The sequence below is a fragment of the Dermacentor albipictus genome, chromosome 10 (genome assembly GCF_038994185.2).
Source record: "Dermacentor albipictus isolate Rhodes 1998 colony chromosome 10, USDA_Dalb.pri_finalv2, whole genome shotgun sequence".
In the NCBI taxonomy this organism is placed as follows: Eukaryota; Metazoa; Arthropoda; class Arachnida; order Ixodida; family Ixodidae; genus Dermacentor; species Dermacentor albipictus.
The window spans coordinates 25283823-25306457 of record NC_091830.1 but is presented as its reverse complement, the minus strand read 5'-3'; the positions used below and the strand labels follow the sequence as shown (position 1 = coordinate 25306457).

At 47.1% G+C, this 22635-nt stretch overlaps 1 protein-coding gene across 1 annotated transcript in view; it reads right to left on the bottom strand.

Annotated features, from left to right (window-relative positions):
- Nucleotides 1-7359: 7359 nt before the first annotated feature.
- Nucleotides 7360-22635, bottom strand: part of LOC139050446 (neprilysin-1-like) — a 43678-nt gene continuing 28402 nt past the window's right edge. The window contains exons 7-10 of the mRNA XM_070526830.1: nucleotides 20907-21096; nucleotides 17581-17787; nucleotides 10758-10930; nucleotides 7360-7790 (exon numbers count right to left, since the gene is read on the bottom strand). Of these exons, the coding sequence (XP_070382931.1) occupies nucleotides 7499-7790; nucleotides 10758-10930; nucleotides 17581-17787; nucleotides 20907-21096 (862 nt within the window). The 3' untranslated portion in view covers nucleotides 7360-7498. The remainder of the gene's footprint in view (nucleotides 7791-10757; nucleotides 10931-17580; nucleotides 17788-20906; nucleotides 21097-22635) is intronic.

The window sequence follows — 22635 nt, the reverse complement described above, 5'->3', positions numbered from 1 at the left end:
TGTTTACCATGCAGCAGGTCGAACGGGAAGTGGAGCCGGCGTTCTTTTGACGAAGCTGCCTCCGCATTCGCAGGCGTCGAAAGCTTAACTGATAAGATGCCGAGTCGAATGATATGAAGCAATTTATCTGTTCTTGAATATGCCTAAGCCTAGAAAGCTTCAAGCAGGTGACGGGTAAGTTGCTGCCGAGCAAGTTGTCCTGCGACGGTGACGCGACGGGCCCGGTTATTTCAATTACGAGACGCACACAAATCTAAATTTAGCAACGTTTAGAAACGGTAATCAGTGCGAGAACCAGTTATAGACATTCAGTTGAGGTCAATTTGTAGTAATAAATTATCATTTTGCGAAGATATGCGCCGATACACGACGCACTCCAAATGCCCAATGCATTTGTGGCGCAGCCTGCCGGTGCGTCGGGTCGCTGTCCCTGAGTGACCCTTGTGACGTGAGCTTGTTTCCGCCCGGCATCTGATAAGTTTAAGGGATAATTTTTTAGTCATTGTAGAGCGGCACATTTCCCGGCGGCACAAATACCTTTGGTTATGCAAGTTGGCGTCAAAGACGTTCACCGAAGAGTGGCGCACACATACTGGCACCAAGTTGGCCAGTGACCCAAGTTGGCATTCCAGCGGTTCACCGGAGACGAGCACAGACCGAGTGGCACAAACCCGATATTCCAAGTGGTCGTCAAAGAGTTTCTTCGAACAGCAGAATACCTACCCATACCCATGTCTCATCATCATCATCATCATCATCATCATCATCATCAGCAGCAGCAGCAGCAGCAGCAGCAGCAGCAGCAGCAGCTCATTTTATGTCCGCTGCAGGATGAAGGCCTCTCCCTGTAATCTCCAATTACCCCTTTCTTGCGCGGCAACCGATTCCAACTATAGCGCTTGCGAATTTCTTAATTTCATCACTCCATGCACCTAGTATTCTGCCGCCCTCGACTGCGCTTTCCTTCCCTTGGCACCCATTCTGTAACCCTAATGGTCCACCAGTTGTCTAACCTGCACGTCCCACGTCTACAGTGACCCATATTGGCGTGAAAGGGTTTCGGTGAAGAGCGGCACGTGTGTGCACAATGCCGCATATTCATCACTCCCGCCTTCATGGATTATATTTAACTGTTCAAAATGCGATTTCCTTGGTTACCTCCACACTTGGGCATAGCGACGAGAAGGTAAGCGATCAACGAGATTTAAACTCTGAATACAACAAATTTTAGCCTCATTTTCTTTCACCGAAATTGAACTTGAAATGTTTTTACTTTATGGTCATGGCTGAATTTTCAGTTTCATAAAATCATGCAGGCTCAACAATCTCTATCTTTAGAATTATCGCTTACCTATTATATAAGTTTCCCTTATACTGCTCTACCCGATTCTTGGCCAATCCCCCAGAGTGGGTGCGCGCCAGTAGATCACAAGGACCTACATTTACATACTCAATCACCCAAGTTGGTCCGACGGTTGGTTTCGAAACCTGTTACCTCAGCACAGCATCCCGATGAGCTGCCCGTTCGACTATTGACTACCCAGTGAACCAGGTATGTAGGCGGGAAAACGGTTAGATACAAACATAGATAGATAGATAGATAGATAGATAGATAGATAGATAGATAGATAGATAGATAGATAGATAGATAGATAGATAGATAGATAGATAGATAGATAGATAGATAGATAGATAGATAGATAGATAGATAGATTCCCCAGAAAGAGCGTGAAGTACCCAAAGAATGCTAACGCTTTAAAACAAGGATCGTTACAAAATCTGGGCCTTCCTGGGCGACGAGCCAGTACGAGACGAGATGGCCGACCTGCGTTTTCGCACTCTGCAATCACTGAAGTGCGGTCGCCGCGGCAAGGGCATCGAACCTGCGACTTCTTGCACACGAGTGTAACGGGCCGGCTGGCTCAGTTCGTTCTTGCTCCGCGGTGAAGCGCCACACAAGCTACGTCAATGCGGATAACTGTGTAAAAAGCTGCCGAGGACATATAAACTTTTCGTGTATTCGAAGTTCGCATGACGTGTACGTGTGTCACAGGTTGAGCGCTCGTGACTCGTTACTGCAGCAGTCGTGACTCGCGGGCAACCTTGCGCTGGGCGCGGGGCGCCGTGTCCAGGGTATAGCGGTATTACGTGCACGTTCATTGGCTACGAGCAAGGCTGGTACACATTAGACTCAAGGAAACGCAGAACAAATACACACGAGACAAAGCATTGCTTCATCTGGCTTTTTTTGTTGTTGCTGATCACACATATGCACAGTTTATACGGAGAAGTCTACGATGCGCAAACCCTCGTCGCAGAGAGTTATTTTCTACAGCGGACTTACTACATTCTTAGGCAAAGTTACACCCTTTGGCTTGCCCCTTCTGCCACACAACGATAATCGTTATCTGGCTTGATGCGTTTCCTTTCTTTAACGCCGCGAGCCCGGAACATTCCAGTAACGAACGGCACGCGCGTTATCAGAAGAAGCACTCCAAAGTGTGTAAACTGTTCTATGCTGATAACGCGCGTGCCGTTCGTTACTGGAAAGTTCCGGGCTCACAGCGTTAAAGAAAGGAAACGCATCAAGGCAGATAACGATTATGGTTGTGTGGCAGAAGGGGCAAGCCAAAGGGTGCAACTTTGCCTAAGAGTGTATAAGTCGAAAGGACCTTGTTGGCTCAATTTTTTTTCCCGAGATCCCTACCACAGTGCTCCTTCACGATCGAACGCTCGCAACTTCTTCGACCCCCGGGAGGCGGACGCTAGTATCGGTTTCAAGGGACATGCGAGCTCCAAGTGGTGTTGCCGGATATCCTAACATATATATATATTTTAATCTCTCTTTTTGTGAATTTTAAATCGGGCGAAGCGCGGGAAGTGGTTGTCTTCATGCGTCCGTCGAGCTTACCTCAGCTCACCCTCGCCACTCGCTCAGCGATATCAAAAGTCGGATCGCGCTTGGTCATTTACCTCAGCTTACCCTTGCCACTCGCTCAGCGATATCAAAAGGCAACACCGCATTCACTAGAGGCGCTTTTGTACCGCTTTGAAGCATCGTACTCGTGACTCAGTGGTAGCGTCTCCGTCTCACACTCCGGAGACCCTGGTTCGATTCCCACCCAGCCCATCTTGCAAGAGTTGAGCCAAAGCCACTTCTCCTCTGTCGTGACGTCACGGTGTCACGTGGTTTCAAGGCGACACCGCCGCGCCTGAGGAGCTGGGTTGGGCTCTCGTAATATGCTTCGCATAAAAGTCGGATCGCGCTTGGTCATTTACCTCAGCTTACCCTTGCCACTAGCTCAGCGATATCAAAAGTCGGATCGCGCTTGATCATCTGCTTCGGTTGTCGTCTCAAGTATGAAGATGGGAAAGATAAGACAGAGAAACTCGATCAGGCGCGCAACGAACGGAAGACGCAGGGAACCAGGCCAACCAAGCATAAGACGAAGATGGCTAAAACGGGGCATCACACGTGTTGCGCGGCTCTGTGGTGTTCTAACACCGGGAATTCCAGTTCTGCGAAGTTTTTCAGGTTTCCTAATGGGACCGCCGGTAAGCACAAGTATTTGACTTTATTTTGTGAGCAGGTATTCATATCGCATAAGTTTTCACATGAGTTCTGTTCAAGCCTCAGTGGACTGATATAAGAGCAGTATCGCTCAACCCATTCGTCACGACGGCAGCCCATCTGCATGCTGTCGGTGAAATACTTGTACTGAAGGGCTTAAGTGCGTGTTCGTTGGGCTATATATATTTTGCGCACTCTTTGTCCAACATGCGGCCAAGGCTAAAGTGAAGAAAAAAAGGAAAGCCGTGGTGTTTTATCGAGTTTCAAGAGCAATGACGGCTGAAGGATGCACGCACGTAATTTCTTATTGCGTTTTGATGCACCATTACTAAGATATCTTACTGAAGAAGGTTGAAGATCCCCATTATATCTAAATTTTGGCGCGTACACTCTACCATGCCCTCCGTTACCTTGCTTTAGGCTCAGCATCTGTTTGTGAAAGTTTTAGAACACCTGTATTGTAGACGAGGCGCAATGTTATTTTTTTTGCCGGAAGAATGTATTTAATAATACCAGTAACAAAAGTATGAAGTATTTAATGCTAATTAAGTGCAAACTGGTAATTAATCGCCCTGGCGATGAAAAGTGCTATTAAGGGTTTTTTTTGTGAATTGTCGGTTCCTTGTGTTGATGTTGTGTCAAAACAGTGTCCCAATACTCGCCACGCGTTTCTGTACATATGAATATGACGCAAAGTATAACAGGCAGATTATATGAGCCTGTATGCACTATAGAAATATGCCCCCTCATTCGGCATGCAGTTCAAATAACGAGAGCAATTGTAGGCTACTGCCTGTTCATGCCCAGCTGCATGTAGCCAGTTTACAATTCTGTCGGTCCTTGCATCTTATACTGTCAATGAAATACATGTATTGTAGTCTACCTTCTCTCTGTAAGCCACAAAATGTGTCGCCTTCATAACATACGTGATAGTCATGTTCCGTGCGACCTGCCCGTGATGGCTGATTTTCGCATTGGTTTGGATCTTCTGGAATCTGTGTTCGCTCATTATGTACACATTTCAGGTGTGCATGAAAACTGCTTCTGCATATTGACGCTTTCGCAATGCGTGGAGGTCAGTCTTCTTCCAGTATGGTATATATGAATAAAAACAAAAAAAAAACGTTCAACTGTTACTCGTGTTGAGTTTTGGCTGACTGAGAAATCGGCCAGGATTATAGTGGATCTGCTTCACAACACGCGAAAGAAATTAAGGAATGACGGTGCCAGGAAGTTATTTTCTTATTTCCCCCACTATACCTGTGGACTAGTTGAACTGCAGCCCTAAACTTAACCACAAGCTAGGAATTTCAAATCGACTACTTTGCGACTAAAGCGACGAGATGTACACTATATTGCCTCCGAATATTGGTAGTTAACGAGGGTTTGCTATATAAATATTTTTCATTATAAGTGCTTGGCACTGGTGTGTATGAGCGCTCTTCCAGTGCTTTAAGAAATGAATGGAAGCTTCTAATGTAAATGCGGCTCAAAAAAAAAAAGAGCTTCATAAACACGGCAGATGAACTTGAACACTGCCGCTAGAAGGTGTTGACACAGCCAACACCTCCTATATACAAGTATAGGAGGTGTTGACACAGCCCGCTTGCATGCAATGTGGGAAAAAGCTTCGCGGCAAGCCTCCTCCTCCCCGCGGCGCGCCCTCTCCCTCTAATCTATGACCTCATCAGTGACGTCACGGGGGCATTTTTTTTTTGTTGTTTGTGAATGATTCCCAGTTGGATATCCGGCAACCGCCAGTGGTGGAAACAGCGCTGCCGCCACGTGTCGGCTAAAACCCCTCAATCTCCAAAAGTAGCGCCAACCACTTCCCTCCTCCTCCCTCGTCCCCGCTCGGCGCGGCCTCGACAGTGACGCCACCTATGTTGTTCCTGTCGTAGCAGACGACGGCTAACGCGCTACCGGAAGAAATACGCGGAAACGTTCGTACGATATCGAGCCCTGCGGTGCAGTTTTTGAGGCGAGATTTTGCTTCGTCAGTCGGTAGCTGGCCTAAATAATGTCGTGTTGGAATTGCGGAAAAAAGACCATAATTTAAGGCGTACGCCCGCACGTTGAGAGCTCGTGTTGCTGAAACACGTTCGTGTTGTCCACTTCTCTACTCTTGTGTCCTGTCTGCACGCCTCACTTCTTTTTTGCATAATGAATGCTGAAACACGACGAATGCACGCAGTGTGCTAAAACGCGCGTAATTACCTCAGTTTGAGGTTTTCACTGTGTGAAAGTATGTGTACGTGGTTTTGTGGTTCATTTGTGTACCTGCAGGATACTTTTGTTCGGCCGGCGCGTGAGAGATTCCACCTGTCTGGGGGGCCAGCAACGCCTAGCAACAGGGCCGCTTCTGCTCCGCGCATTTTACAGATGCGTGTAGTTCATGCATGGGTTGTGGCGGCCATGAGCAACGTTTTCACACGTAGACAGTAATGATAATTTGAATAACGTACCAGCACATGAAATCGTTTATTGATTATAACGCAAGTGGTTGGAATTTGATAGCAAGAACGAACTTGATGGGACAACTGGACAGAGGTTCCGAAAATAATTATTCCCCCCTCATTAGCACCAGTAACACTTTTGTTGAAGTGCTTATTTTATATCTGAACACTACGTGCGTCTGTATTGTATTGCGGTAAATTTTCGCAGGGAAGCAGTGTTGCTTTAACTGGAACACTCAAAGCACACAGGACAGGGAAAATTTTGATTCTTGAGTTTTATGTGCCAAAATCACGATCTGATTATAGGCACGTCGTAATGGGGGACTCCGATTTTGACCAGGTGGGGTTCTTCAACGTACCCACAATTGACGGGACACCGTCGTCCTTGCATATCGCCCCCATCGAAATGCGGTCGCCGCGGCCGCGGTTTGATCCCGCGACCTCCCACGATCAATCCGTCTGCGCGCACTTTCGTCGCACTGGGCCAGCAATGGCGGTCGGAGCGTGCTGGAAAGAAAAACATATACAAAAGCGCGACGCGTGCTTCCACGTGACACAGATTGGCCAATAGGGGAGCTAGCGGGGGAGGTAGGTGCGACAGGAGGCGCGGAGTAGGAAATGCCACGGAGAGCGGCGTGGCTGAAATATCCAAGAATGGCACTACTTTTGGAGAATTGATGGGCTTTAGTGTCGGCACGGGGACCGAGCGTCCCAAGGAAGGTATAGGGAGTTTTCGCCCCCTGACTTCCCCTCGACTCAGGATGGATGGATGGATGTTATGAGCGTCCCCTTTGGAACGGGGCGGTGGGCTGCGCCAACAAGCTCTTGCTCTTATACTGCCTAATGTCCTACCTAGGTTAAGAAAGGAAAAAAAAAATCACACGATGAATTCTCATAAACAAACTCACTGACCCCTTATTGTCAACTTTGCTTTTGTACAAATCCGTTTCTTGTCATTTCCCTTACTTTTCTTCCACCAGTCTTCCAGTCGCCTCTCACTAATCTCTACTGCGGACACGCTTACTTTCCCTTGCTCTCGCTGAACTTAAGGGTTTCAAGGAGGCCAGTGGTGCCTAAATCGACCTCTGGGCAGAGTGGGCGGCGGAGCCACCCCTCGGCTGAAATCGTCACTGCAGTTTTGTGGCCGTGGCCTCCGAGATCGCCTTCGCCAACCTTTCGTGCACCGGTGCAATCCCAGATACCACGCGCCGGTTCTGCCGATCTCGGAGGCCACGCATTGGCGCACCTCGGCGATCCCTCAGCGATAAGACTGCAACGAGGGGGCTCCAGGCGCGCGCGTCACGCGCGAAATTACCGACGCATGCCGAAGGCTTGGCGCTACAGCGACTCGCTTTTAATGCGGGCCCTTACTGTCATTGGCCCTTAACAAAAGTCCCAGAAAAAGGAAACGGCTACGAAAAAAAAAAGAAAGGCGAGAACGAAAGAAAGAAAAACGCCGCCAGGATGGGGGTCACGAGGGGCATCTCTGGGCGGGGTGCATGGGTGTCCCGCGGGCGCAGCGGTACGCGTCGGCGAACGGTCCGAAGTCGGCCAGCTGCCGGTTGAGCCGGACCTTGGCCGGCGCCCACGACGCCCTCTGGACCACGTCGGCGACGTCTTCGTGCAGCTCGCAGAAGGACTGCGCGTACAGCAGGAAGAAGAGCTGCTCCGAGCTGACGTTGGGGACTTCGGGGAAGTGCAGGGACACGTCCCGCAACCGGTGGCCGCGTTCGCTCTGCGGCGAGAAGGTCACCACGGCCGTCCTGTTGTCCACCACGGCACGCGGGTTGTGTGGCCGGGTTGTCGAGGGCAGCAGTGGGAGAGGGAAGCGTGGAAGGAAGAAAAGGCGTATAACGTTTCAAAGTGACACGAAGACAAAAAAATAGGCTTAAGCTGTATTGGTAAGTTACCCTTCGGCAATAACAACAACGACGACAACGACGACAATAATGATGATAATAATGATAATAATAATGAAAGTCGATCTTACGGCGAGAAGAGGCTTGGCGTGACGTCATTGATGTGGATGGCGTTTTCTTGGACTTACGTTTTTATCAGTAAGTACGGATTAGGTTGTATTCTAGAGGAGCCAGAGAAGGAGCTTGGAGAGTTTCGAAAACCTTTGCTGCCGTTTCAGTGGCTCAAATGCGAGAAAGCAAGCCGAATTTCGTGACGTCACGATGACGTACCACTGACGCTGGTGTCGGCGCCGAATTACAGAAGCGAAATTTGGCCCGAAACTTTTCTCCGCTAGTAAGAAGCCATTTACGGCGAAACTAACGAAAATGGAATTTTGAAAGAATGCCTAATCGCCCAAACTGACTTAGCGTTTCCGATTACTGTCACTTTAAGAGGCGAAAAATCATTGGGGGGTGTTCGAATAGTGAAATTTGCGTATGAGATCGAGTGCGAATATTCTTTGAAAACGACCGCCGAATGTCAATTCAAATATCGAATATTTTCTAATTTCTAAGGCAACATCTAATGTGAAGTTAGCGCGGAGTCAGTTAGGTAATTAAATAGAGAGAGAGAGAGAGAGAGAAATGGGGCTCTGTATACATTGACACGCACATCTCACAATTAGTCGGCGGGACAACTGACGGTATTATAAATGACAGATTATTTAAATTATCTGGGGCACCACTGCAATGGCAGTAATTAAACAAGGAAACACCGTGTTACCAGATGCACGTGCAGGGTTATGTTCGCTCAAGGGTAGAAGTGTACAGTCGGCGAGAAAAATTTACGGACCGTGGGATCGGAGGAAAAGCTGAACACCTCCGCAGACTCGCAACGCAGCCTGCTATTCGCATTTCTAGCTTATCCTTGTATGTGCGCTCAACGTTGTCATATACGGTTTTACTGGCTACTACTGCAAGACGCCTGAAAATTCAATGTTTTCTGGGATCTCGTGACCCATAAACTTTCGTGGTCGACTCTACGTGATACTACAGCACCGCACATTACGTTAAATGGATGCCAACCTGGCGAGGCTGGAAAGATAACAAATTGGAACAAATTCGTACGTAGGCTGTCTAAAAGCGGGCCATTCTTTCTTGAATTGCTGGAAACGATTGGGCAGAAGTTATATGCCTCCTACGTTCGCTTAGAAACTGGTGCCCCCGCGCAACAGCGTCAGGTATCCTGCAGCAAAATACTTCGTAAAAAGTCCTCGTATACATCGTTTTTTTTTCCTCCCTCGAGACAGCAATAACTGTTTGTTGTCCCTTACATGTTCGAAAGAAACGAATATACGTAGAACTTTAAAGAGTGAATTCTCGAATCGAATGCGTATCGAATAGCTGTAACTATTCGCGATTCGTATTTTTGAATACTCACACACTCTATAGTTAAGTTATTAAACATTGGTGTAACGTCATCACCCTCCTCATCCTAATTTATGACCATTGCAAGACGTAGGCACCTCCCATCTATCCCTAATTACCGGGTCGTGCATAAGCTCCTTCCGTCATATGCCTGCGAATTTCATCAAATCTTACCATACCACCCGATTCGCTGTCGCTCTCGATTGCTTCTCTTCTCTTGGCACTGAAAGTGTTACTCTTACATTGCGACTTTTGCCAAGCCGATAATTTCGCGTCTGAACTAGAAATCCACTTTCGTTATTCTCATTGTTACCATGGGTGCTATAACGTAAAACTATTCCAAACTTTTCTATTCCAATTCTGCAATCAGCCCACCGCGATTGGTCAAAAACTTTTTTGGACAACCCCCACTTCACCTGTCTGTCACGCGACGTCATAAAAACCGCGATAGCTCCTCATCTGATATGACGTGTACACACTGATTATACATAATTTGACCGAACAAAACAAAAATAGTTATTTCTGATTCGACGCTTTTCGCAATTAGCCCTCGGCTATTGGTCAAAAGTTTTCGGGCTGCACCCACTTCACCTGCCTCTCACGCGACGTCACAAAACCGCAAAAACTTACCGCGTCAAAGTGACGCGTACGCGTTAAAGATGCATTAATATGCCAAACAAAACTGAATTTTCTTCTGGATAGCCGCAGGCTGCCCCGTTTCGAAACGAACAAAATATGGCTGCCGCCGATCGCTCCGGCACTGGCTACTCAATCCTGCCGGAGAGCACGGTTTTATTTGTGTGTAATAAAACTTTTTGCGTGGCCGTGCAACGTATTCTAGAACTTTTGGCACGTTTACGACCTCGTTATACCAAGTCTTCTTTGCTGAGGATCCGTTTTAGCGTCATTCTTAAGCTTCCGTTGCATGCCGCCGTGATACTCGACGAACCACCGCAAGCTAAGTAAGAGAAAGCCGACCAATCGCAGACGCCGGCAGCACCCTTTTCATCCGGTTTTCATATTCAGTGCAGTGGCTCGGATCCATCAAATCCCTCTCCAGTTGAGCATGCTCCTCGCCTATTGTGAGCCAATTAGATAAGACAGGCCGCTCAGTGCAGGCATTGTTATGCGTCGGCGGTTACGCAAATTTCATGTCAGGAGATTGGAATAAGAACGTATTGGAATAGTTTTACGGCATACGGACCCATCTTGCTGATCCGACGTGTCGATTTTTTTTTTACCGAGAAGTTTTGCATTCGAACCATGTGTACTCTTCCCGCGTTATGTGGCCCCTACTGCTTGGGCCAGTTTCTGGTCTGCAGTACTTTAATTGAAACAAACAAATAAATAAACAAATAAGCAACGAAATAAATAAATAAATAAATAAACGTTAAATGAACTAACTTGTAGGATTTGTGCACGGCCTTGAGCACCACGTGGTCCATGACGCTTGTGCGGAGGCAGCGGAACCCGTCGACGCTCCGCTGGGTCCGCCCATCGGCCGCGCTAAGGTTGCCGTACGCATGCGCAAGGCACTCGCGCAGTGGTTGCAGCTCGCTGGACCACATGGCATGCTCCTGCGGGCGCAAACACAGATCCAACAAGGGCACATAAGCTGCTTTGGAGCAGAGAAACGCCGCATCGTTTAAAATGTGAACGCGTCAGCTCCTTGGGAGCAGAGAAACGTCGCAACATTTAAAACGTGAGCGCGTAAGTTAGCTTCCATTAGGGAGCCCCCCAAAATCCCGCGAGATCTCGAGGTCACGGTTGTAAAATGCTTTCTTACACTTACGTAGATGTAAAAGTGACGTTGCTGTGCTGTGATCGCACGGCAATGCTGGGAGAGAGAGATTCTTGGTTTGGGAAGGAGATGAGTACTTCTGATTGGTCTGTTTCTCAGAGAGCCAGCATACTTTGAAGGCGCGTCTGGCCAACAGCCTACTGTCCGTAAGTCTTAACAAGAATTATGGGATTTAACGTGCCAAAACCAGTTTCTGATTATGAGGCACACCGTAGTGGAGGACTCCGGAAATTTCGACCATCTGGGGTTCTTTAACGTGCTTCTAAACCTAAGTATACGGGTGTTTTCTCATTTCGGCCCCATCAAAATGGGGCCGCCGCGGCCGGGATTCGATCCCACGATCTCGTGATCCGCAGCCCAAGGCCATAGCCACTGAACAACCACCGCGCGTGTCTGTCAGTCTTGCAGTTTCTGCCCAAATACGGCCTAAAATTTCTGACGAGCGCGACTGTTCTCTCTTCCAAATGTTGGCCCCAGAGTGACGCATTTCTCTGTTTGGCCACTGTTGATCAGCTATGCTAATTTACTTCCCAGTGCATCCTCTCCCTAGAACCTATCGCCTTTTTCCTTTGCTTCTCCGCTGGTCATTACCAGGAGCATGTCCCGTATTACGTAGACATCTTGATCATCGTCGCTTCACCTCTGAACAGTGGAAGTATGGCGAAGCATCAAGTTTGAAGTTATCCACAGCATAGGTCGGCGCGCTCACTCACGAATACACTGATTCACACTCGCTCCGCCCTCAAACTCCATCTCACAGGTCGTTTGTAGCGATGCAGAACGTACGAAGCGCACACAGGCGCAATATCCTTGCGCAGAGTAATATAGTTCCAGGCGTAACTGTCCCAATAATGGCGGGTCTAGAGAGTTTTGCTTCTGCTTGGTACTTGAAACGTTACAGCGATACGTGGATGTTAGTACTTTTGCGCAGGAACGTCGTACGCGACGACTCCCGCAGCCGCCGAGCAGAAGACGCGACGCGGATGGACACACCTCTGGGGGCACTCGGCCTTCCCATTGGCTAAGGAGTCCCTGCAGCTTCCACAGTGCTGCGATCGACTTGCGAGATGGAGTATAGTTCACAGGCGCGAGTGCGCGTAAATGCTAACGAGTGCATAGCCTGCGAAACTATGGGGTCGGTGAGCGAATGCCCGCTTATTCTACCGACCTGTGATCGACCACAAGCAGAGCGCAGAGACACGAGGAACACTTAAATAGGAACACAAGACGACTGCCGTCTATAAACTGAAAGTTTACTCAGAGAAAAACCTGCTAATATGAACGCGACAACCTTGAGGAAAGAAAAAAATAAGACAAAGCTGCATGAAAAAAAAAAGAACATGAGCCGTCATACAAGCCAATTTCTTTTTTTTTTCACACAATTAACGAAGCTTGTCGTGTATCGCCCAGCTGCGCATACCGCCATCAACTGGCGACGTCGCGCGCTACGCGACGCATTGCACGACGTTATGCAAACGATCCTTCGGAGCTACGTGCAGTGTTTCCGTTATGGGCGACAATGGGACATCGGCCGGCTCGTATTGCCAGCATCACATTATGCGTTGGATGGTCGACGAAAGGCTACGCCAGTGCTAGGCACACGCATCGTGCACAGTGGAGCCATCGTGCGGACAACAGGCGCAGCGCACTCCACTTCAAAGCGGCCGAGGTCTCGGGAGATATCGGCGATAAGCCAATTCGATATCAGGTGTAGCTGGAGTATCTACGCGACATCGCATGCCTTGGCGGCAATGTAGATGCTGATGACACCCCCCCCCCCCCCCAAAGAAATTTCTCTGTGGTGATATCACTGCCAAAGTATGCCATGTACGTTGCACATGCGAGCGCATGAAGTATACAGAAGCATGTGTCGGAAGTCGGTGAAATGAAAAGCAACAGGTGCTCGAATGCGAAATGTCAGAATCGCGGTGGTAAATGCGTTGGCCGTGCGAGGCTCCCGGCATGACTCATTCTTCCGGGTGCGTGCATTCTAGCGTGTGCCTTGTTTCCGGGCAGGTGGCGAGCGATAAACGTGAAACTATAAAGAAAATTCGCATGTTCGCAGAGTTTGCTGTTATCTTTCTTCTTTTTTTTTGTATGCAGGGGTACACCAACAGTGTAGATCCCATGCATTGGGGAAAAGACAGCGCAAGAGCGACACCTCCCTGGCAACGATGAGATACACTAAACATATAAGGAGAAAAAAATATAAAAGAAGGAGAAAGGGGACAGCAGGGATGAAGTTGAATACTTCAAAGCAGCACGGAACAGCGTGCTTTGTTCGTCTTGTACAGAGAGTGCACTTTAGCACACGGTGGTGGTTTCGGATTTCGTGCATGTTTTGTACGCGAATACCTTAGCGAGTTTTCTATCTTGAGTACGCAAAGTTAGGGGACGCAAACGGCTGGGATTCGAAAGAAAGCAAAATGCTATACAATATAACCCCAAGTGAGTGCAAATAAAGAACGCAAGTGGGGCAAGTGTATGCGTGTGTGAGGAGGGGGGGGGGGGTGTAGGCTGGTACCCAAACCCGGTTGCCGTTCTTCGCAAAATATAAAACTTCCTTTTATCTGCACAAATAAATATGTGAGTTCATGCTGGCCTCAGCTTCTTTCTAGCGCTCTGTCTGGTTGTGCCAAAATTTAAATAAAGGTGTGGGTAAACCCAAACTCGCCCTTCAATACGTGTTCCTCATCGACTGTTTCAAAAGAGCACACAGGGATAAGTCGGTGTGAAGCGTGTTTTTCACTGGTCGATCTGGGGTGGTTGCTGAAATCCTGGAGCGAGTGGTTGGATTTCGCCAATCCGAATCTACCAGCGGAGGACAAAAATGCTCCGCGGTTCCTCCGCTGTTCCGCAGTGGATCATGCCGGAAGTCTGTGCACACACGTCACACAACCAGACTTCTGCTCTGTATGTTTCTATGGCAACCGAGCTAAGTCGCAGTCCCACAGCAAGCGGAAGTGACGTATGATTTTCGTCCTATTTCCGCCCAAACCCGCGCCTCGGCAACGGAGCAAGTGAGAGCGATCTGGCTCTCACTTGCTGGCTCTCATAGGATCTATATGAGAGCTCTCTGGCTCTCATAGGATCTATATGAGAGCTCTCTGGCTCTCATAGGATCTATATGAGAGCTCTCTGGCTCTCATAGGATCTGGATCTGGCTCCGCGCCAGATCCTATGAAAGCTTCTAGCGCAAGATGGCCACGCAGGAGAATTAGTTAAAAATCATCATCATCATCATCATCCTTGCTATGCCCACTGCAGGGCAAAGGCCTCTCCCATACTAAAGATGGTGACAGTCAAATGCTACAGAGAAAGAGGGGTAAGGGCTTTCTGCCCAATACGGTCAGCCGGCATGTCTGGAGAGGGGGTGGGTGGGTTGAACTCTGGATCCGGCGGTGCTTACAGATCAGCCAAAGTTTTAATAAAACGAGTCGTAGCTTCGCCGGAGTACAAAAAATGACAGTCGTCATTCAGTCACCGTCATAATATATCGTTGTGGTCTTGCTACTCTGGTCATGTGCATTCACGGAAAGACGTTGATTGGTCTTGTAACGCTTTGCATGACCCCAAACGATTCCGGATGCAGGATAAGCCACAGTGCCAGCAGCAAAATGCTTAGCCCAGCATCCGTTCACACTGTTCATGGTGTCTGCATATATATTAGAAATTACGCTTGAATATTTTGTTTGTTAGCTGCTGACGTCCAGTCACTACCACTAGCTGTTTCCTTTTTCTGCATTATTGCGCGTCCTTTGCTTGAGTATTAGTTTTGAGAAACGGAGCAGTCTAACACATAGCAGTCAATATACTCACATTCCTCCGGCGCGGTTGAACATGGGGCTGGATTGTACAATGAAAATAACGCCAAGCGGATGGTGGGTCTCGTGACTCACTGACCACCCGATTCTGGGACTCGAGAAACATCCTGATAACCATTACGAACGCACCATGGTTAGGTTAGGAAATTAAGGTCTCTTATGAGAGCAAACGTGCTTGAACAGCGCTGTAACCGTTAAGTGCCGATATAAATAAAATATGCGATGTCTAAATCGCAGTCTCGGACTGTCAGACGCCAATCTCGAAGTCTACCTATTCCTGGACTGCAAGCGCCGGAAGCGATTGCGGGAGCCGGGAACGCGTCATGATGACCATCTTTTGGACGCAACTTATTCATAATTTACAATACTCGCTCAGCTAAACATCCAGCATGTGAACGAACGAGGCATGCAGAACGCGCTCTAACGAATGGAAGAGGAGAATGGAGCTCTTTAACTTTTGTTTTATGCAAGCTACTTAAACACGTAATTTGCTGACACCTTTTGTTTTTCTGGAATCTAACTCCTTTACTATTCAGCAGCACACGTTTTGGGAAACGTTATTCTCGTGTGATTAAATTATTGTCGCTTAATTACGGCTCATTTTCAACCTTATACAAATCCTCAGCAAGTGAATGCCTCGTCGTTGATTTTGATAAGGCAGTGGATACCGTCTTCTGCAGCCGCTACCATTAAACATAAAGCACTTAACATTCAATTCGGCCTTCCTAAATGCGGCGTATATCTGTTTTGCAGAATAGCACGCAGTACATGTCAGTAAATTATCAAGACCCCAAATCACGTCATGTAACACATCTGGTGTACCTCAGAGTTCTGTATTAGGGCCTCTTCTATTCGTCATTAAGACCTACCCCCGGGCCCGTTAACTCAAACATAAGGCTCTGTGAGAACGACTATGTCCTCTATCTGAAAATTTCTAACGAGTCTGACATTTCTATGTTTCAGTTTGACCTTAAGAGCGTTTCATCTTAGTGCAACACGCGGGCTTTCGGAACTTAACGCTAACAGATGTAAAGCGATGCGGATGTCTTGTAAAAACTAAGTTGTTCACACGTCAAATGCAAAAGACCTTAACGGTTGCCCTCTCGAGTTCGTTGACAGCTATAAGTACTTGGGCGTTTAACGCGGGATAAAAGACTTTCCTGGGCTGTCGCTCTAGCATCTGAGCAGGCTACAAGAGATAGCAGAGCGATCGAGCCAATCCAATTAGGTTTTCTGGCGCGGGTGCTGCGTCGGGAAGCTTGCTTCTCCGGAGCCAACGCGGTGTCCCTTTGCGGGGACTGTATCGAAACGCTGTAGTCCGGAACAGTAGCATGGGATGAATACAGCAAGTTCTCTGAAGGCTCCGCTGGTTTCGGTAGCTGCCCTGTAGAGTTAAAGCGGACGGCCAACATTGTAGGGCAAGATTGCCATATACGATGTCCAAGTTTGCCGTATGCAAATTCGCTTTGAGTGGTTGATTAATTCGACATTGCTCTGCAATCTGTTAGCCTCCTGGTTAGCGCAGATGATAGAGCAACCACCACGGAAAGGCATTGGTCTCAGGTTCGGTCCTCAGCCGCCCTCAAACCAGGGCGACTTCTTTTCTTTCAACTACGATGCTTCCTTTCTGTGAAACCGTTATGGATTCTCTTTGCAGCTTCGTGCTACAAATAATTTTGTTTTGTTTTGATGAATCCTCCTCCACCTTGAAGGGTTCTGCAGAGCCGATTTGCCATATAGTTAGGGTACTTGGTTCTCGGGTGTTCTATATATGTTTTTTTTTTAAATTCAGGAGGCAGAAATAGGGCATTCGTATTTAGAGAAGAAAACAGGGGAGAAATTGGGAACTTCGTTGTCTGCCAGCCCAAAAGTTTGGGATTTTTCTGGTAACATTGAGAAACTATTCACTTAACAATGGTTTTCTTTTGGACACAAACGTTCAATTTAAACAAGCTAAATAAACTTACAGGGACATCTGATGGCAAAGAAAACTGCTGGCAAATCATGTGACAATGCCCCTCTCAAGTTATCATTGTCAGGCATTGGTATTATATTTAAAGGAAACCACGTTAACAAAAAGAACGAATAGAGACAGGCTCGGCGACCCCTTCTTTACTTTGTTGTTTGCACTAGTTTAACAAAGAAAAAGAAAGTATTGCGCACGGGCATGCTTTGCAGGGGGTGTGATGCTTTCCCTTGTATCTTGCTAACCCTTGTTGACACACATGATCATGTGCACTGAGAACATTTCTCTGCCCATCATAGACCTGTCGGACTTGTCGTCCTTGTCTGTTTTCCTGTTTAACTGATTCCAAATGTACGCTTTTGCAACAAAATAAATTAATGTCAGGAAAACGGTGACGTGACCAGTCTAGTTCGGTTGCACTGAAAACGGCCCCATGGACTACAACTATGCTGCAGTAAAACTAGTCAGGGCAAATAACACAGTTTGAGCTCGTTGGTTTTTCGTTGCGCGATACTGACACTAGTGTTGGATCACCTTCCTATCGTTGTCTTGTCTCTTGCGCTGGTATTGCATGATGGTTAGGGCTAGCTAGCTTATTCCGAAACTATAGCGAGGACCGGCGCGACCTCCACTCGCCTGGAATATCCTGTAGATCGAGCGAGCCATGAGCAGTCCTACGGTGGGAATGTCCAGGAAGAATTCGCGTCCGCCCACGTCCACGTCGGTGATGGACATGGGTATGCCCAGGGTCTTCGAGTCCGGGTCGAAGTGACACGCCAGGTCCAGGTTGGAGTCGAACACCCGACCTCCCGACCCGACCACGCGCTTCAGCCAGTGGGGGACCTGTCGTGAATGCGCGCCAGCAACGTATAATGGCCCTCGGGGCGACTACAGAAAGTTCCCGCTTAAGGGAAGACGTACAGAACTGACAGCGCATTTCGTTTGAAAACAATATGCAGGCTGCGGAAAGTGACGTCACAGAGGAGGCGCTGCTGTCACATTCAGCGCCGAGAAAAAAAAAATATTGACAAATTTTAATGGCCTGAATTTTCGCTACAGGCAGGACTATAAAACACGTGGCCAAATTAACAGAATTATTTCGCGATGAGTGCTGTTCGAAGTGACGAACAGCGACAAAGTTTCAGCGCATTCGCCTGTTCTGTTTTCTTGGAGGTGCATGAGCGCCTGTTCACAAGCACGCAACTTGTCCACAGAAAGTTTTCTAAACAACGAACACACAATTAATAACACTAATAACTATTCCCCCTTTTGACGTAGCAGTTCTGCGGAAACCCGCAAGGTGGAGAGAAGTAATGAATAAAGGGAAAGTCAGACATCCACCCGTTCGATTGCTACAAAGGAAACCCATACGGGTTCTTCGAAAGAAAAGCCTCATAGCTGAAAAAAAAAAAACCAGGACAAATTTTTTTTCAACTATGAGGCTTTTCTTTCGAGGAACCCGTATGGGTTTCCCTTGTAGCAATTGCTACGAACGGGTGGATGTCTAATTTTCCCTTTATTCATTGCCCCATTTTGCCAAGTCGAGTTTGGGCCTTGCGCTGTGCTGATGACGCAGTTGCTTGAATACACTCAACACACCCGCGTGCACGTACTGTTTCCTTATTGCATGAGCAAGATTGAGAAAAACCACAAGCTAAGCTAGAGGCAGCTGTCGGGCATTTGTGTAAGTAACCCTAGCGGAATTCGGGTTCATTACATCTAGAATTCTACACGTACAAAAAGGCCGAGTAAGGAAACGTAAAGCACGAAGATAACCCGAGCTGCAACATGACTGCGCTATTTTCCCCACGCATTTCCTCTGTATGTGTTGCGTTTCTTTAGTTCATTGAATGGATTAGCGCGAAAAGTGTAGTGAAACATCGAAGCTCAAGTTTATTTATTTTATACTTTTTTTTAAAATTATGACCTAGCGGTGTGTGGCACGTGTATTTGGCTGACAACACGTGCATCACGGGTAACTCCTGCTCCGAGTGCAATACTGCTGGAGCGCGATCTCGTAGCAGTTCGGAAAGAGGCGTTCGCTTATACCTCACGTGATTGGTCGGAATTTCGCTTTCGATGCCGAAAGCGTGATTCTGTTCAATCACCTTAGGACACGCGATCAGTCTGTCACTGATTGGCGCAAGAAGGAAGTCGAGTGAGTCGATTGTTCTCGCGAAAAATAAGGAAGAACTCGACTCGACGCAGGTACAACGCACTAACGCTCCGCCGTGGCCAAATTACGAAGCGAACTGGCTAAGTTTTCACCGATCGCCGCAAGATGGAGACACATTCTACTCTTCTTCGCCGTGTTGTCATTTTTGCGGCGTTCTTTCTTTCTTTCTTTCTTTCTCTTTAGTAGCGCTGATGAAATGCTCCAAACACAAAGCGTGTTTGTTTTTGCAGCTCGTTCTATTTACAATTGAAGAAGAGGTAAACAATGAGGTAGTGTTACGTCAGGCAGCCAGCCTTCGCCATGCCAACTTTTGGCGAAGGCATCCCCTTCGCTTTCTGACTGAGAGGGAGTTTATTTCCGAGGCTAGAAAATCGAGCAAGAACAGCCGGCATGTCCGAGGAAAGCAAGCCCGAGGAAGGTGCACCACAACAAGAATGGGCGAAGCGCTATTTTTGGGACCGAGTCGAATACGAATCTAAAAGTTTAACGACCGAATCGAATCAGATGTTGAATATGTTTCGAATAGTTTTGGAGTAAGGAAAAACCGTTTTAATAATTAATAGGATGTTACAGGTGTTGTGCGCTCAAGCGGCACACTTGTGTTCCTTTGTACCCCTTTTTCTTTTTGTGTTCGTACCTTTTTGCATTATTTTGTAAAGCCGGTGCCTTGCGTCCCCAGAACTTAGGTGGTAATAACTAAAACTCCCCTAGCTTATAACAATGTTCGCGTCCTGGTGATCACAACGTTAGCAAGGTTCTCTCATTGCACATCACGTTATGAAGCTTTGTTTATTAGTAGCATAAACGGTATATAGCAATAGGAACAAAGTGTGTTTTTTCCTGCTCAAAACGATTGTAACCCTGCTTGCGTGATGTTTCCCATGGTTTCCCTTTATTCCGATTACGCACTTTCGGTTTGCCCTAGTTTTAGGATTCTATACTCTTTTTTTGAACTTTTATTTGGTTCTGAATTGTTTCCTATTTAAAAACTTTTCACTTTTTTCTAGGTACTGATTTGTATTGTGTCAGACCAATTGAATCGATTCGTTATTGAAGGGTTTCGAATTTCGTGAGCGCCTTCAAAACGCATAGTTTGTATAGTAACTCTATGGTCCAAGACGCGACTCTGTGCTCCGGGAACTCGGTCGACCGTGGCTGGATGCCAGTATGCTTTATTCGGTGCTAGTAGATCTGTTGGCTATACATCGTACTGATAAATCCCGCTGTTATGCGCAGGGACAGAAATGGACGCAGTGAACTAGCACATGCTTAATTGAGACGAACTGTTGAAACACATTTATACAGACGTGCTAACAAAATACTAATAATAAACAAACAATTAGCAAACAGTCAGTAGTTTCATATTCTAAGGAAATTTCTAAAAAAAAAATAAATTCATGCAGGGAACGTAGGAAAAACGTAGTGCTCGTTATTTGTCTGGTCTTCGAAAGGAATGCGCATGTGCACTGTACTTGTATATTTCTCTGTCATCGCGCGGTCATTTCGTTAACACGTGTGTATAATAACGGGAACTACGCGAAAGACGAAAACGCAGACGAGGCAAGTAATAACCACACGTAACGCTGTACCTAAAAGTCTTTCTAACACTTCAGGCGAGGAGTCCATACTCGTGGACTCCAATAAAATGGGCTAAAAAGTTCAAGTGCACTCAACCTGTGTTGCTGCCGTATGTTCGCAGTAATGCTGAAGACGCACCACATGTGTTTATAGACTAAATTTTCAGCAGACAGAATTGACGGGCTTCCGAAGGCGCCAAAGCACTCACCAGACTGTGCCGTATTTGCAGGTAGGCCGGCAGGATGTGTCGCCAGTCGACGACCACAGTCTGCGTCGGTTCGTAGTAGGCGTCGACGTCATCCATGTGGTTGAAGTAGGACTTGTCCGAGTCGGCGATGCTGTCCAGCACCCGTTCCCTCACGTCGCTAGGTATGTCCCCAGACTGGAGCATAGCTATCCTAGGATATAGAGGGCAGGTTGGGTGGACTTATAAATACAGTATTAAATATTATGACATGGGCAATTTTTCCAACGGTGGGGCACTTGTGCTATAGGCTACAAGGCCATCAAATCAACAGCATAATGACCCGCCGTGATTGCTCAGTGGCTATGGTGTTGGGCTGCTGAGCACGAGGTCGCGGGATCGAATCCCGGCCACGGCGGCCGCATTTCTATGGGGGCGAAATGCGAAAACATCCGTGTACTTAGATTTAGGTGCACGTTAAATAACGCAAGTTGGTCGAAATTTCCGTAGTCGTCCACTACGGCGTGCCTCATAATCAGAAAGTCGTTTTGGCGTGTTAAACCCCATAATTTAATTTTTAACAGCATAATGTGACCAGCTGGCACTGTGCCGGCTGACCAAGTCTAAGTTACTTGGGTGGTCTTGTATTCCACAAACATCAGAAAGCCAATACATGTCATTGAACACTTGAGCAACTGAGCGTCATAAACATTATGCATGTTTGTAGACAAACGGGCAAAGTATGAAAAAAGGTATCAACGACTCTGTTGCGAATCTTTTTCTTCCTCACTGATCACCACTTTGAACAATAATGGTTAAAAAGTGGCTTGCTGAAAATTTGGGCTACGTGTTCATCATTCCTTCAGAGAAAATTCATGCACCTTCTCAGTCGGTCAAAACGTTTTTTTTGCTTGCGCGCGTACGAAGTGACGTCAGCGCCTTCGTATATTAGTGATGTTGCGCTCTTGCCCTGTCTAGTCCCTACTTTGCTTTGCCGGTGATTGGATTTAACTTAACTGATGAGAAAAAAGCACGAATGTCCGTGGGTACCCAACACTGCCATCGCATGAAGCTTTCATATACTTCTGAAGCCTTTCTGTCATGCATGTTTGGACGATTTCTGCGTGATAAGGTAATTATTAGATAAAGAAAGTATTAATAAACTGAACGCAAGAATAGAAGAACGAATTAAAAAAAACGAGAACGAAGGAGGTAACTGAATCGTCAAATGAATTATCATATCTGTAAATCAGTAAATGAATGACAAATTAAGGAAGAAACTGCCTTATGTATAGTTTATTTCGTGATGAAACAAAATGAGCTTCTCCATCTTGCTTCCTAATTCACCATTCTCGTGCATGAGTGATTGGATTGATGAGCCTGTTTATTACAATAGAGTGGTGACGGTACCAGTTGGATAATACTTGTTTTATTCAACTGGAATGAATAACAGAATGTATGGAATCTATCTTTAGCCAACCTGTACTCATCACCACCATTGTGCAATGCATGAATGAGTCATTAGAGAATTTTAGTGCCTCCGGTATTCCGGCAAGCGCGGGCGGTTTGCCGGTTGAGCGGGGGCGTAAACGTGAGCGGCCAGATTGGTGGTGCAAGCTGGTGGTGCAAAGCTCAACCTCACGAACACAAAGCCAATTCCTATATTCTGCTTAGCTGCTGGTGTAAATTTTCAACAGCGGCGTAATCGTGTTCATCATTACGCCACTGACGAAAATTTTCACCAGTAGCGAAG